Below are 16,176 nucleotides of genomic sequence, written 5' to 3'. Positions count from 1 at the left end.
TTCTTCTAATTCTTCTTCCGAGTATCACAGAATACAATTCTAATATCCGATTATCCTATCCTATTCGAGCGCCGCTTTTCACTGGAATAACAATAATAATTGCGAGATAACCGGTCACCACAATTAATGACATTTTTTTTTTATTGAAAATATAAATCAGCTTTACAGTCTCCGTACACGTATGTAAATCCCACAGTGATCGATAAGGTACAATCCATGGTAACAATCTCGACCGCGCAAGCCTACGCGACGATAATGTGATATTACAAATAAATTAACAAGACGCGACCCGTAATAAATAATGTAGACGAAATCGCGTGGCACTGTATCACGTACATCGACGCTTGTAATAAACAGGTTGGAATCCGAATACGCGTGACTCTGTTATTAATTCATCTTTGTTCACAAGGATATTTTATACAATTATATCGATATCTGCTATCGCGTGGAGCGAATCTCACTTGGCACTAATTGCTATTCTAACAATAAAAATCTAGAAGCTTAATAATATATTTACAGGTACGTTAAAAAGCGTCGAGCATTTTTGAATAAGCACTTAATGTCACAGCTTCCCTTCAAAATCTTTTCTAAATTCATTATTAATATCTCCAAGCTTGATAAAATAGTCAACGTCTGCTAGACTACGGATTCTATACGTGCGTTTTGACCACCCGAATCTGTTCGTAGTAATAGATTGAACAGAATTTAGTAATAATTTTATATTCTTGAAAGTATAATAGAAGTTCGAATAGAAGAAATAATTTTTTTCTTCGACTCCCATACTTCAATAAATATCCTTAGTCTAGTTACGATTAATATATCAACTTTTTGCTTTACAGCATTGTCTCAATGCATTGGACACTGATTTTCTCGCAAGATAATTTTCTCTTAATCAATAACCAATGAAAACGCACTATATATACGTACTATATAAACGTATTATATAATAACGTATTATCAATAATTTGATGTGTCTTTTAGAGGTACTAAATGCTAAAGACAGAAAGACAAAGTAACATTACACAATGGCAAGCAGAAGACCCTAAAATTTAACTGGCATCGTCGCACAGCAGACTGGAATCCCGTTTTTGTTGTAAAAACGATTTTAGCGTTTTTAGTACGTCGTTCAATTCGTCTCGACACCAGCTGTTTTTACATTGAACTCTGTCGGACACTTTGAAACATTTGTTCAAAACCCTCCGCAAAGTTTCGATTGTCATAAACATTGCAACGCTTCTACACGGATCAAATAATTCTTGGGAGCCATGTAACCGGTGAAAATACGCCTAACAATCAGTATAAAACGTTCATTCAAACCATAACGAGTTGTTAACACTTCCACGACCGCGGCAGAACCTCAATAATATAAATATATATATAAATATAATAAAATATTTCATTCAATTAAACAAAAATTACGAAACAAACTTATATGGAATCATTTTTAACGAGCAGTCATTTTTTTTTATTTTTCATTAATCATCCATTCGGTCATCAATCGACTGAATTTAAAACGGGGAGATCTCCCCACTCGGTTGGTTTAACCGTTAAAATAATTGATTTCACTTTGAAATTTTGAATCTGGTATTATGAATTTTGAAGCATGGAAGAGTTGTCAATCGATGTATAGAAAAATGTTTTCAAAATTGTGATTGAAATTGTGAAATTCAGTTTCCGCGGACGAAAAAACGGATTTCCAGCCCGCCGTCGAAAGTCCTCATGATTATGTATATATAAACTTCTAGTTAAATCAGTACTGTTGCAACGGATGGCAACAGGACTAAAGTCCCCGAACATTTTAAGAACTATGGCTGACATCGATTTCCAAAGCACACCGCCCTCTCCGACTATCTATGTACGATTATCAACTAATTAACTAACAGCAACAACGTGTCGCCGCCGATTCGAAGCGCAAAGGAAAAATACTGTTACACTGTCGTCACTGTAGCAATGATTCGTCACTCGGTCCGATCTAAGCCTAATATTTACAAGTGAGCATTGTCAGCGAGATCAGTACGCTGCCCCGCTGACCGTATTGACAAGCATGATGTCAATGGAAGGCAAACACAAGGATGAGTAAGGGAACCATTAGGATACAGAGCAGGTAGATCGCAGTTCTTGGCTCGCACGTCGAAACTACCACGTACTCTTGGTTCCATTGAGAGTCGTTGCCACTCAACGGTAGCTCCAGAACAGTTCTCTCGTTGCTGAACAGCTTGAACGGCAGGGAACACTCTGTTGTGCTGTTCTTGCACTCGTGGACAGCGTTCGAGATGTTGTACACGGTTTTCAGAAGGTCGAAGTTCACCCGCAAATAGTTCGGCTGGATCTCGTTCTCGGAGTTGAAGACGAAAAAGTAATATCCGTTCATAGGGACTCTGGAAAAAATTCGAATTAATACGTTGACACGTTCACTGATTAATGATCGTTCGTGAAATGTTGCGTAGAATCAACGCAATATATTAGGGTGTCCCATAAGTTCTTTCCGCGCCGCGCTATTAATGAATCTAACTGGCTGTGTTTATATAAACGCGCAGACTTACCTCTTGGCTGTTTAGGGTATCGGTTTCAGTCAACCCGGAGCTCTTTTAGAGTACGTTTCGCGTGGGTGACAAAGTTCCTTATAAAATTTTTTCTACGCCGTTCAATATGGATAGCCAAAAGAAGCACATTTGCGGCATGTTATGCTTCACTGCTTTAAAAAAAAAGTGATAGGGCAAAGAACACTGCAAACGAGATTTGTACCGTTTACGGTGATAGTTCTACGACTATTAGGACAGTCCGCGATTGGTTTAAGAGATTTAGAGCTGGCAATTATGATTTGAAAGATGAAGACCGCAGCGGCCGTCCAACAACGACGGATGCTGACCTTATCAAAGATATGCTCGCTGAAAATCCGCGATATAGTGTGCGCGAGATAGCGGATGCCACTAACATACCCAGGACAACGGTACATAAGCATTTAATCAAGATGAAATATGTGAATCGATTCGAAGTTCCACACCGTCAAATTTTCATCACGACAACGCAAAACCGCATGTTGCGTTGGTCGTAAGACAAAAATTATTGCAGTTTGATTGGGACGTTTTACCTTATCCTCCGTACTCCCCAGACATTGCTCCATCCGATTATTACTTGTTCTTCTCGTTAAAAAATTCTCTCCGTGAGAAACGGTTTAAATTCGTAAGCGAAATAAAAACGCACCTTGATCAATATTTTGCAAATAAGCCTGAACAATCTTGGAAAGACGGCATAATGAGGCTTCCCGAAAGATGGAAGAAGGTAATAGAGCAGAACGGTTCATATATAACTCGATAAATCAACTTTAAACAACAAATATCGTGTAATCATTTCGCATCAGAAAAAAGAAAAGAACTTATGGGACACCCTAATATTTTGCAGCGGGTCTTCGGGATTTAACCATCTTTTTGGGAATTAGTATTACAAAGGGTAAACGTTCGTACTTTTACTCAAATCCAAAATACAATAAGATCGCGGCAAAATATCTCAGATCATTCGAAAATGTGGAGACTTTCCTTTATAAGGTCGTATTGAAATAAATGTAGAGAGGAAACATTGTTTAACACTGTAGAGTCCTTCAAATCTGTATAATCTCGAAAATGCAATTTCAGCGTTGTAGTACTTCGTTTTGTAGAAACAGGGAGGCTTCGAAGGAAATTATTTGGAAACTAAGTTTAAGGATATCAAAGTAGACAGAGAGAGTTCTCATCCTTCAAAATAAACTCAGATAAAGTGTTGTAATATTTGTTTACACACGAGTTCACAGAAGTTGAGAGATCGATCATTTTTTTCAGCAGCAATTTAGTACTTTCATCTGTTCTTTGTGTCGAAGTGACACATTTTTTTTTGTTACTGCATTTGAAAATGTTCTACATGCCAATTTATTATTCACGAACGATAGGAATAATCTTGTTTTATCTTACAACAATTTTTCATTGTCACAGAAAGAATTTACAAGCGTTCATCTCTCCGTGATGTTGATTCCTTGCCATTGTGTCGATTCGACATTGATGAACAAATCGAATTAAAAATGAGGGCTCATTGTCGACTTCAAAGATAGAAATGATATTATGAATAAAATTTTGATGATTTTTTTTGCCTACACTTCACTAAACTTATTAAATTAATTAAAGAAAATGACGAAATGTTACTAAGTAGTAGAAAAAGATTTTGGTGATTTACAAATCGACTGATTAATTAATCATCGTAAACGTGTCGAAAATAGAGCCTTGAGAGGTCATCGTGTCGTCCAGAAGTCTATTCATGTGACTATTTTAAATACATTATAAGTCAAGTCAGTTATGTCAAGGTTGTTCACCTCCAACCTGATATTATCGTGAATCTATTAATAAGTCTATTAAGAATAGGTCTATCTTATTAAGAATAATAAGCCTATCTAAGAATTTGTTAATAGGTCTATATACCTGTAAGTGACCGTGTTTGCAAACGAGGCTTCCGAGTGTTTTTTCTCGTATTTCGGTGTGCAGTGTCTATGAGGTGTCAAAGGTAAGTTCAAGATCAACCCTTTACAATCCAGCAGGCGTTCCTCGGAGCTGCTGAATGAACTCCAAAATTCGGAGTTGCTCCTGTCGTTCAACATCGTCTCATTCACTGTGCCTCTGTCCTCTGCTATGCCATCTGGGTGCAACATATCCTGATGTGCGTAAAGAAACGTCAGGTGGTAAGAAAAAATAATTCCGATCACAAAGAAATATTTCTAAGAAGCAATACAAAACTGCGAACTATGTAATGAGTAATTTGGAAAAATCAAGCACCTTGGCGTGTTCAAAGTTACAAAATATTGGGAAACGTTTTAATTGGCCAGAATCAATAACAATTATTCAACGAAACGATTCGTATATTTTGTTCTTCATAAAAAGACCTGTAGAAACAGTAAATTGTATAAAGATACGAGGTCGTACTTGAGTAGTCAACTCAAGTACGATTATTTGTGAAATCAAATGGAAGTAAAATATGATTATTATTAGATTCCGGATTATGTATAACGAAAATATGAAGATCAAATGTGAAACAGTGAAAACATTCAAAGAATCTGAAGACAGTGTTTCACAAAAATATGAGAAAAAGAAGTAAATGTGCACGAAATTATTAGTCTAATCATTGTTCTAAAAAGCAAACTGTGTCTTCTTAATTTTGTATAGTTCAATCAGGAATATTGTAATCACTGAAGAAACCAGACTGCAATAAATGTACATTGCAGCTTTTGTGTTCAAAGCTCCAATAAACATAAAATATGGCAACATTTTTGAACAAAGAAAGAAGAATGAATCGCGTACATTAAATGTCTTGTATATCTTGTATAATTGAAAAATACCCAAACCTCGCGCAAAAATAGAATGTACAATTTTAACTATTCAACGATCGGTTCCAAAGTAAAGATCGAAATGGTTCAGGGACTGTTTGCATACATTGAATTTCGACCGACAAAATTGTTTCTCTCGACTTTAGCCTTCGCTCAACAATCTGTTTTCGCCGGAGCTTCTCCGATATCTCGTCTCTCGATCGCCGTCTCAATATCGCGTCGATACAGCATCGTTCTATCAATATCACCCGGGATTCCTGATCCATCTATTATTCCGAAAGCGTTTCTCGCGCAAATATTTAACGGTGTCTCGAAATCGTCTCGATAAGAACGACCCTCGAGACCCATCCCGGCTCGAAATCGTACTGCCAACGCCCGAGCAAATTCCAGATAGCCCAAAATTACACGACTTGGTAATTTCTAATTAGGACAATATAAGTAATGCTTGGATATCCATCTGTCGGCGATAAAGAATTGATTGCGGTCCACTAAACGGGCCCCGTTATCGTGCGACACGACGTTGACAGCGAATGGAACGGCCGGTTCCTCTCGAAATCGGTTTGACAACAACTCCGCTGCCATAATCGCGACCGGATCGGCGCCCGAAGTGCTGCGATCTAACAAGCTCTCTGCATTAGTTATCCCGTTCCCAATCTCGCTCCCACGTTTTATCACGTAATAGCAACTCAGGTAGCAATTTATCGGAGACGTCTTCCAGAGGAAATCTGTCGTCGCGAATTTCAAAATTTTCCACGAGCCGCGCGGCAGCTTAATTTCAGGCGAATTAAGGACTTTACCTGCGTCGGCTGTCGCAACCGGCTGATTAAAAGCCGTTGATATCTGCTGGTCGCATAAACGGTTAACCGTTCTCGCGGCGCGGATCTGCAACTGCAATTTCTTCTTCTTCTCGCATTTTATTGCTCGCCGACACATGCGCTGCGTACGTAATTACTTCCTAGGATCTATCGGGCGTGCTTTTATGGCCGAGATTAGAAACTTGTAATTCGACGAATCTTATCGTCGTTGAATCACGATTATTTTTTATTAATGTGACGCAATCTTGACTGCATTGGAACGTTACGGTCGCCTAAGAACGCATTAATCGGATGCGGTTGATGACGGTGCATGTAAAATTGTAGCGCACTTTTTGCTTTATTGTTGCCGTCTATACAAATCTGAGAATGCATATTTCATTTTATAGTGTAGCAGGATGCACGATTTTCATGCGGCAACCGCCGCATTAGTGTCTGTAAAGTAATGAGTGGATCGCAGATTTTATGAATTTATGACAGAAACGAGACATTTCGATGGACATATCGAAACAAATAACGTTCGTTCTGTCGATATACTCGGATCCAAGCGAGATAAACAAGCGGAAAGAAACATCGTTAATTTCCAAAATCTATAACCTCTTTAACTAACAAGTCATTTAACTCGAAAAGACATGCATTTTTTTCTTTATTCTTTCAAGCAGCCAGCGAATATCAAAAATTTGTGCTAACAACGCCTATCTTCATTTTCCGTCATTACATGGTTCGCCTTAGCAAACGTAGGCTTTTTATTTAATGAACAGTGAAGAAATAGGTGGAATAAAACGGCGTACAGTCACCCACGGGATTAAATTTTGTCGAGTTCGTCATGGAGACTTTTGCGACCGACCGTACCGAAAAAACCATGGACGCAAGAAATCGTCTGGCATTAATTTTCTCTCGATGGTCAAACGGGAACGAGCGTAAGAGTCGATCGGAAGTTCCCACAATTAGATAAGATTAAGATTACCGAGATAAGAATGCTTTTTACCGTACCTCTTCGACGGCAGCGTCTTCGTCCTCGTCCTCTTGCGTCAGCTGCTTGTGAAGCGGCGAAGACAAGACCAAATCCCTTCGTCTCCTGCGTTTCTCAGCTTCCGAGAGCTTCTGATCCTTCATGGTTTCGTCCACCACTCTCTTCAGCGTCTCAGTCTCAGCGCTACTCTTCTCCATCTCGGTCATCAGCATCTTGAAAATCTTCTGGCCTCGATAACCCAGCGAATTGATTCGATCCAATACTTCTTTGACCACTTCTGCAGACGTAGGCTCCCCTTGTTCCTCATTTTTAGGTATTTCCTGGCCGCCGTTACGATTCTCATCGTGTTCTCTGTTCTCGTACGCGGATTTTTCGGTAACATTTACCGATGCGATCGTCGCTTTAGCTCCAACTTCGCCTTGTTTACCAGAAAGTTTGTCCGCAAGCTCTGCTGCCTTTTGTTCTACGCTTTCGACAATTTCTTGGACACTTAGGGGATGTCCAGGATGATGTTCAGGATGTTGTCCAGGATGTTGCTCAGGATGATGCACAGGGGGATGTCCAGCAGGATGTTGAACAGGTGGCTTGTCAATGTTGGCTACCTCTACGAAAGTACCCTCGTAATGGTGATGAGGGTTCTCCTTCTGCTTCTTCTTCGTGCCCAGTTTTTTTGCGAAGAGCTCAGTTAGGATTGCTCTCATGGCTTTCGCGTCCAACTCGTGGCTGTTGTAATTGTGCGCCATTGAATTGGTCAAGTGGGTCGAGCTGTTCAGAAGAAGGTTTTGGTCCTTGTGGTGGAACTGTATTCCTTGCTCCACTCGCTTCATCTTGTTCGGCTCGTTGCTGGGACTCTTGTCCTGCGCACAAAGTTCCATTCGTGTATCAGGCTGTTTTCGAACTTACATCTTCGCGCGACTAAATGATTTTGTGTCGCGTTACTTTCACGTTGAAGCTATACCTCGTCCGTTCCATTAACCGAAACGAGCCCGGTCTCTTTGGCGACCTCGAGCAGCTCCTCCAACTCCTCGCTGCTGTCATCGCCGATGAAAGCGCATTCATGAAGATGCTTGTGCCCGCGAATTATCGTCAACGAAGCACCGGGCCATCTGTCATTGGATTCATAACATTCGTAAAATATTTCTGCGAATTAGAACGGTCCGAGATTGATGGGATCTTCGATACCCTAAATAGCTGCTTGGGCATCGATCAAACTGTGATTCGTACCTCACGCAGGTGGAGACGGTGACGCTGCTACCTTGGAGAAGGTAAAACCCCCAATACTCCTTCATGTCGTCCTCTAAAATCAAGTGTCTGGTCATCGATACAGGTTGCACCTTGCTTTCCACCTGAGGCTCCTCGCTCATCAGATAAGCGTTGAACGTCGCGTTAACTTTAATCACCTGGCTCTGCAGAGGTTCGCGGTGTTCAATAAGGATGTTTAGTTACGAGGATGATTGCTTAAGCCATAGTTCCCCCGCTTTTTTTTTGAAACATTATGGACGTCTCCTTTATGCGAATAATTTTAGAACCATTGGAAAGTTATCGAGTTGCGCGTAAAATCGTTTAATCTTGGATCGTTCGTCAATCGTTAAAGTTATCGAGCACACGATCATGTAAAACATTTTTTATTCTCGGAAGATTAAGTTGAAGATGAAAATCAGTTAACATCTTTTTGGTGTCTTCGAGGTCCACGGATGGGAAACTATGGCTCGACAGATCGGGTCCGGGTGAGGAAGAGGCTGCCGATCAATGGTGAACTGATTGTGAGTGATCCACTTACCTGACACCATGTCGTTGACACTTTCGCGTCGATAAGCCTCTGATCGGAGACGGTTAAAGGGTACAATTGCTCGGAATAAACACGGTATCGCAAGTACATCGGCCCCGCTACCAACACGGCCGGGAGAATCATTCCGAGCAAACATAATCGCAATAGCCTCAGCGGTACCTTGTACTCAGATCTACGAGGCTGCCAATCTCTTGGACGAACACCCTCCTCTACGGATTGCAAACATTTCTCATGAGACTCTGTCGTGAACATTGTGGGACACTTGCCGAGCGATCCAAAAGGCTGTTGATGATCCAACAGGTTTTATCGAAACCGTGAAAGTATACACCTACGAATCCTATTGCAGGCTTTAAACAGTCCTTTTTTAGACTCAAAATCGCTAGCATAACCGAACAGATTTCAAACTTGTACGTGCTACCAATCGCGATCAGATTCTGCCTAAAATTAGGATCAGCAACCGGCTTTCGAGCCACTCTGCACCAAAGATAAATGCATAAATAATTCGAAATGATTCCAAACAATAACTTTTATTTGCAGACAAGTGGAATTTATCGTTTTACAAGCACAACTCTTACAATTTCAATATTTCCATTCGATTAATTTGGGAACAACCGATATCTGACCTGAAACTTCAAAGTTACAGGGAACTTTTCAAGATCTACGGAACTCTTGTTTCACATCGGTCGAGTTAACTGGAATCTAAAGGTTAATAAACAATCGGTCAGAGAATTGTTCATTCCTTTATTTTCTCACATTACAGGCAGTACAATAATTTACAGAGATTACGTTCACTCCGCAATGCGGTATAATTACGAACAGACAATATGCTCTTTCGATTGCGCGCCGATCAGGTACATTTCCATCTATGTTTATTCATTGCAATCAATTTTCAAAGGTCTAGTCATTTGTCGTTGGGACACACGCGCCTGAAAAGTGTATGTTTCATGAAAATTTGTCGTGATTCGATAAATCGTCGATCATTGTACAATGTTCTTTCCGTATTTAAATAAACACGTTCTGAAAATATTATGCCAGAGTATGTGATGTTTTTGGTTGCAACGTTGTAACGAAAAATGATAATAATTAATGATATTTGGCTCGAGAGATACTTTTATCGAAGCTCAGTGTGCACGATATTAGGTTCGCGAATAAAAATAATTCAAATACGTTATGGATAAAATGAAAGCAGAAATTTTCTGTTCAGTACTTGTAAAATGTTTATAAAAGAATGAGTTACTGTGCGAGGATAGCAATGTTCTCGATGAAAGTAATACCTCCCGTGATACTAAATAATTCGTATCGCGTCATTGGCTGGACTTAGATCATGCGATCGAGCACGGAGTCATCGAACTTGCGTCGCCCTCGCAAACGAAAAGGTTCGATGAACAAAGAGAGTATCGGCTTCATCGGTCACCTTTGTACAAATTCTAGCGATAACCTTCACAGAATGGAATTACTATGCGGCGAACTGGCGTCGATGCTACAGAATCATGTGACGTGAACGAAAATATCTAGGGAAACACGAGTCTCGAGAATGGCTCCGATATTCAGAGTCCACTTGTTCATCATCAAATAAAGATAAGAAATGAAATAGTTTATTGAAGCAACTCGTGAAAGTTTCAATACGCTAAATTAATTTTTTAAACAGAAAATGAATATAGTTTACAGACCTTCAAGTTCTTCACAATATATTCGACTAATGAACATCTTGGCCAACAACCGCAAAAATCAGAAGAAATCAAAGCAGTCTATTTAGTGCAACAGAAACTGAGCTACGGTTTATAACTGTTTCAGTCTTCTTGTAAATTTGGTGCCCTCGATCTGTGATATAGCAGACATTTATTTAAAAATCCGGACAAGTAAACTGGCCACCCACAGTTACCGCGTCGAGGTCACAGTGTCATGGTCCCGTAGAATTCGGTCTCATGAAATCGTCCCATCACAAACTCTGGTCAAACGTAGTACATAAAAAAAGTGTCGGTGGCCTTCGAATGACGTTCGAGGTAATCTTGGACTATGTTTTATTGGTATCGTCATCGAATGTGCTCGAATCGAAATCTCTCTTCTTTTTCTTTGGACATCAACCGAAACAATTACGAGAGAACAAACGTTGCTTGAAACGTTTTAACTTCTTCAGAATCATAATTTCAACAACATTTTAATAGAGGATGTAATCCACAAGTCGTAAATCTAGTGCAACATTTCCATCGACTTCCGCGACCAGCGAAACCGGCGACGCGACGCAACGCGACGCGACACGACGTCATAATTAAAAGCGCTGGCAGCGTCGTAATCATCTCTCATTAGCCGCGACGCATATACGGGGTGCTCGGAAACTCGTGGCACGGACTTTGCACGCTGATACATGCAAAACACGCGAAACAAACGGTACCAGTGTTTGCAAGCATCGCCTTCGATATTTACGATCATTTTCCTCGAAGCAACGACCACGAGTATTCAAAACATTTCTGGACACCATGTATGGACCGAGAAGATCCTTTTATATAGGTAGACATGGATACAGGGATTTAAAGATGAAGTTCATCCTGCCTCTGTGGAGAAAGATTGCGTATTGCCGGTGCTATTACGATTAAATGAGGCTACATCGAAGAAGAATATGCAGTCGATTAACGAGTGAATGCGTTACATTCTATTTCAAAGAACCACACGTTTCCCCGCCACGGCTTTTAACTAAATACCGTCATCGCATAATTAGTCAATTCACCTATCAATACTAATACGTTTTTGATTGGGCTGTGTATAGACCACTCGCTATTGTATGGCAACTGTGTGTTCGTATCCTATACCCACACAGCATTTCACCACGTGGCAGAGTGACCGGATATACGAGTTTTGATATATGCTATGCAACAGTGTGTGTGCATTGTTTGCAAGAAACAAACGCAACACGGAAATTGATTTCCTCACCATATTAAAATAATATATCCATTGCTTTATATTTCTCTAATTTTTTTACTATAGATGCATAAAATCCGTTAGTTAAAAATAACGCAATTTGGCAAAGCCTCAGAACGTTCTTTGCGTCGAGGATGCACAATCGTGGACGATATAGTCTTTTCGAAAGAAGAGGCTTCAGGGTTACTGATAGCCATACTAGCTGTCCACCCCACTCCAGTCAGCCACGTGTCATAAAAATGTAAGGATTAGAGTGGGACTTAAATCTATTCTTCTGGAAATAAGCTAATGTCCTCAATATTTTTCAATATATCATTTTTCGTTGCTTGTTGAATATTATTATATAACATTTTAATTACCGATAGGATGTTACTAAAATCAATCTGTATCTTAAATAAAGCCAAATTGATCTTTGATTTTTAAAGAATATTTAACACTTATTGATATGTAACGAAAAAGAACTATAATCCAATATATAATAACTTTTTCGTTGTTAACTGAATATTTATTTTAATCCTTTGCTATTAGACTGTATTACTAAAACCAATTTTTATTTATCAATAAGTTCGCAATTACATATCTTTGATTGTTGAAAGCCTACCGGTAAGTAAAATGTTGATTAAATACGTATACTCGCTTAAAAAAAATAGATACTACTTTTAGCGTCGATATAATATACGTATAAAGTTTAAAATGAACGCTGATATATGTATAAGTGAATGGAAGCGTGGTCGATTACACCACCGACAATTTGAATTCAAAAATAAACGCTTCCTTGTTTATATGATCGCCACCGTCTCGGATATATTTCAAAGTGGGGGACTTACTAATAAATAAAGATTCAGGTAATCTGATTCAAAATAAAAGCATGCCAATTCGAGCAGTTCTCACAGAAGACTGTATTTCAACGACGTAGATAACAACCACGCGTGCACACGCGTTCTCCGCGATTAGTAAAGTAATAATATGAACGAAACAAAGCATACCGAGTATATCTATTTTTAATGGCGTCGATGGCATTCTCTTTGTAGATTCGTAGCATCACTTTCGGGATCACTTTTCCCAAACAGGCATAATCTTAATAGAGCACCACGCACAGTCACGACCGTTCCTACGGTACGTATAAAAATATACTGTTTCAAATCTAATGCCTTGCAACACTTGTTAACAATACTTTTCAAAAATAAAACTCCGATCGAATTCTCTCGATAACGAGTCAAGAAATTGATTAATACTTTCTCTAAATTTTAAACGATTTTTCAAAGTCCGTGTTCTTTACTGCGGACTCAGCGAATATATGATTTAAATATATTGATTGATTTCATGAACTCGATCTCACGCAGTTACGTAAATGCACGATGTGTATCGTTCGCTGCCAACAGATCGACTGATTCCGTGAACGAATATGTCATGCTTTCTATCAGTGCCTTATCAACTTTTACTGTGTCGGGGATAAGCTCCCGACTATAGGAGTCTATTTGTACGAAATCTTGGCCCTAATGCTAACCCATCGGTGTATTAAAGTTATCTCACCCAGAGCTATAGTAAACAGAACTTTACGGCACAAAGCCAAATGTTTCCTCGTTGATGTCGCCGAAATGCATTGTGCTATCACTTTGACGTCACAGGTATGCAAAAAAATATAAGTTCCGCACGTAAGAATCGCTGCAAGATTCCCGAAGCGTGCAGCATATCGCACAGAGAAGTGTCTCTGCTATGTGTTTAAAAGGACAATATGTATTTTATGAAATACGCAATCTATACACTGGTCTGTACAATTAAGAAGTAACACAAAGGCCTCGCGTCTGGTACCAGAATTATTTATAATACATGTTTTATTTGCGATGCGACTCGGCCCGCCTACTTCTCTCCTCTTTTGGTTTATGCGATTTTTCACCCCTACGTCTTTTGTTCAATGGATTCCGAGGGTCGTAAATCTCGAACCAATCGTCGTCTTTCGTGCTTGCATCCTTCGCGAGGACTGGAGCTTTCTCTTCGCATTGTAACGAGTGCACCATCCAGGATTCATCGGTAGGATCATAGTCTTCTTCATCTTTACTACTGTCTTTTCTTGGTGGCGTCGGTGACCTCTCTCTCTTGGTCTCCTTTGCGTTCTGAAGTTTTGACTTGAACTTCTTCAACAGATCCATCGTGAAATCTTCTCGGCTTTTACCTTTTTTGGGCAACTTTGATTTTGCTTCTTTGTACTTCTCCTGAGTCTCGATATACTCCTTCATTATCTGCGTCTTCTGACCCTTCTTCTCTTCCTGCTGTTCTTTCAATTTCTTGTCCTCCTCCTTTGCCTTCTTCTCATTTTGAACGTCGCGCTTCAAGTCGCGAATTTCCTTTCTGATTTCTTCCCTGTAGAAAAATTTGTTAGGAATATTTTGATCTCCTTTCTTTGAAGGTTGTTTGATATACATACGCTTTCTTCTTGCGTTCCTCTTCTCTATCTTTTCCAAGATAGTACTCTTCTTCTTTCTCATCTTGATCAATTTCAGTGTCATCCACCTTATAAGTGTTTGATTTCTTCGGTTCTTTCTTCGTTTCCTTCAATTTGTTTTTTATTCTTTCTTTCATTGCTCTGGAAGAACATTGGTATTAAAAAATACAAACATACAGGAAAGTATACACGTACACAAGAAAGCATTTTGGACGTAAATAAGTAGGAAACGATTTCAAAGAATTTCGGAGAACCCACTCTTTCTCTTTTCTGATAGCTTCCAATTCTTCAGCAGATTTTACTTCACTGTCGCTTTCCCAATCGCTACTACGATCTTCTTTCTTCTTTTTGCTCGGAGGTCCTGCTACTTCAACAGCTGGTTGAGCACTCAATTTGGGATCCGATAAATGATCATGCGCCGATTTCCCTTTGCCAGTGAATTGTTTATTTAATATCACAGATTCTTCCTCATCTTCTTCTGCCTCTTCGCCAAAAGATAGAAGATTAAAATTTCTGAAAGGAAACAGTTCATAATGAAGAATATCTTGAATAGGAACAAGAGAATTAGAAATATTAATTTCTTACTTCACTCCTGCTTTTTTATTTTTTATACTATCCTTCACATCTTCGCTTTTTTTCGTTGTTACCCTAGGTACAATATCAGAAAAAGGATTATTCAGTATTTCAGTTTTTAATACTTTTGGAGGATAAAGTGGCCTGTCGTTCTAGGAACAGAAAAAAGTACTATAGAACATTTCTTGTACAAGTTATTTTTCAGTAATTGAGTTCATTAATTGGTAAACTTTCTTACTTCATCTACTAATGCTTCTTCAAGTTTAAGCATGTTGTACACAGTTTCTCCAGTAACTTTACCAAATATAGTATGCTTATTTTGTAATTCTGGTGCAGAGGCAAGAGTAAAGAAAAATTGAGATCCATTGTCATCTTTTCCTGCATTTGCCATAGCCAACAAACCTCGCCTACAGAATCGTAATCTCGTATGAAATTCATCCTGAAATGTATAAATACATTAGATGTATTCTGATTGTAAGAGATTTAACTTTCATTTAGAAGTTAAACATACTTTAAATGGCTGTCCGTATATACTTTCACCACCTTCTCCTGTACCAGTTGGGTCACCACCTTGAGCTATAAAACCCTTAATAATTCTGTGAAATATGGTATTGTCATAATAGCCTTCCATAGATAATTGTATAAAATTTCTGCAAGCCTTTGGAGCCTCCTTTGTCCATAATTCTAAATCAATATCACCCACTGTAGTTTTCATTACCACCTATAATGTACATAAAACAACATACATTAAAAAAACATTAACAATGTAATTATTAAATTTTTTTAATTAAAATGGGGTGCATTAAATTAACACTTGTTAAGAGTTATCCCATTATCCTATATAAAACGGAGTACATTAAAAGAATGTTATTATGTAATTGATCATTACATTTATACAAAAATTTATATTTTAAATATTTGTTATTCTAGGTTATGTGACGACGAACATATAAATAATACGATTTCTTAAATTTATACTTACTTTACCCGTTGTAGGTGGTTCTTGTATATAAATATTGCTCATGATTGCAGATAGTTTTTTAAATAATCACGAGAAGTAATATTCTATGTTAAAATTGCATTCTCCTGTGGCTTCAATCAATATCCCTCACATGCACATACTATGTATATACGAATTGAATACATAATGTGTACATACATATGCACACAATATATGGAATTAACTTCATGTAAACATGTAGTATATATATACAATAAAAAATACCTGTGTACACAATTCTTTTTATTACACTAATAAATATTTGTAAACTAGAAATAAATATTTTTCATAAACGAATACAAGCATTAAAATTTTTATTTATAAAC

The 16,176-nt window shown here is 38.6% G+C and overlaps 2 protein-coding genes across 3 annotated transcripts; both read right to left on the bottom strand.

The window, feature by feature from the left end:
• Positions 1 to 123: 123 nt before the first annotated feature.
• Positions 124 to 12,959, bottom strand: LOC143259645 (uncharacterized). The gene is made up of 7 exons (XM_076522871.1): positions 12,821 to 12,959; positions 8,910 to 9,127; positions 8,354 to 8,535; positions 8,088 to 8,235; positions 7,150 to 7,986; positions 4,446 to 4,675; positions 124 to 2,378 (listed from the first exon to the last, which is right to left on the bottom strand). Exons 1-7 carry the CDS (start codon positions 12,852 to 12,854, stop codon positions 2,051 to 2,053), a joined length of 1,977 nt encoding a protein of 658 aa, XP_076378986.1. The 5' UTR covers positions 12,855 to 12,959; the 3' UTR covers positions 124 to 2,050.
• On the bottom strand, positions 9,646 to 16,114 carry LOC117223786 (spliceosome-associated protein CWC27 homolog). Of its 2 annotated transcripts, XR_013033663.1 has the most exons (8): positions 15,833 to 16,052; positions 15,362 to 15,571; positions 15,089 to 15,289; positions 14,863 to 15,002; positions 14,536 to 14,790; positions 14,260 to 14,418; positions 10,589 to 14,195; positions 9,646 to 9,844 (listed from the first exon to the last, which is right to left on the bottom strand). XR_013033663.1 is itself a non-coding variant. In XM_033476287.2 (7 exons), exons 1-7 carry the CDS (start codon positions 15,872 to 15,874, stop codon positions 13,670 to 13,672), a joined length of 1,533 nt encoding a protein of 510 aa, XP_033332178.2. In that variant the 5' UTR covers positions 15,875 to 16,114; the 3' UTR covers positions 9,646 to 13,669. The 2 variants fall into 2 exon arrangements, 1 of the variants encoding a protein (XP_033332178.2); XM_033476287.2 differs by having other exon boundaries at positions 9,646 to 14,195; positions 15,833 to 16,114.
• Positions 16,115 to 16,176: the final 62 nt, after the last annotated feature.

Source organism: Megalopta genalis, chromosome 6 (assembly GCF_051020955.1).
Source record: "Megalopta genalis isolate 19385.01 chromosome 6, iyMegGena1_principal, whole genome shotgun sequence".
Lineage (NCBI taxonomy): Eukaryota > Metazoa > Arthropoda > Insecta > Hymenoptera > Halictidae > Megalopta > Megalopta genalis.
This window is presented reverse-complemented; position numbering and strand designations above follow the sequence as displayed.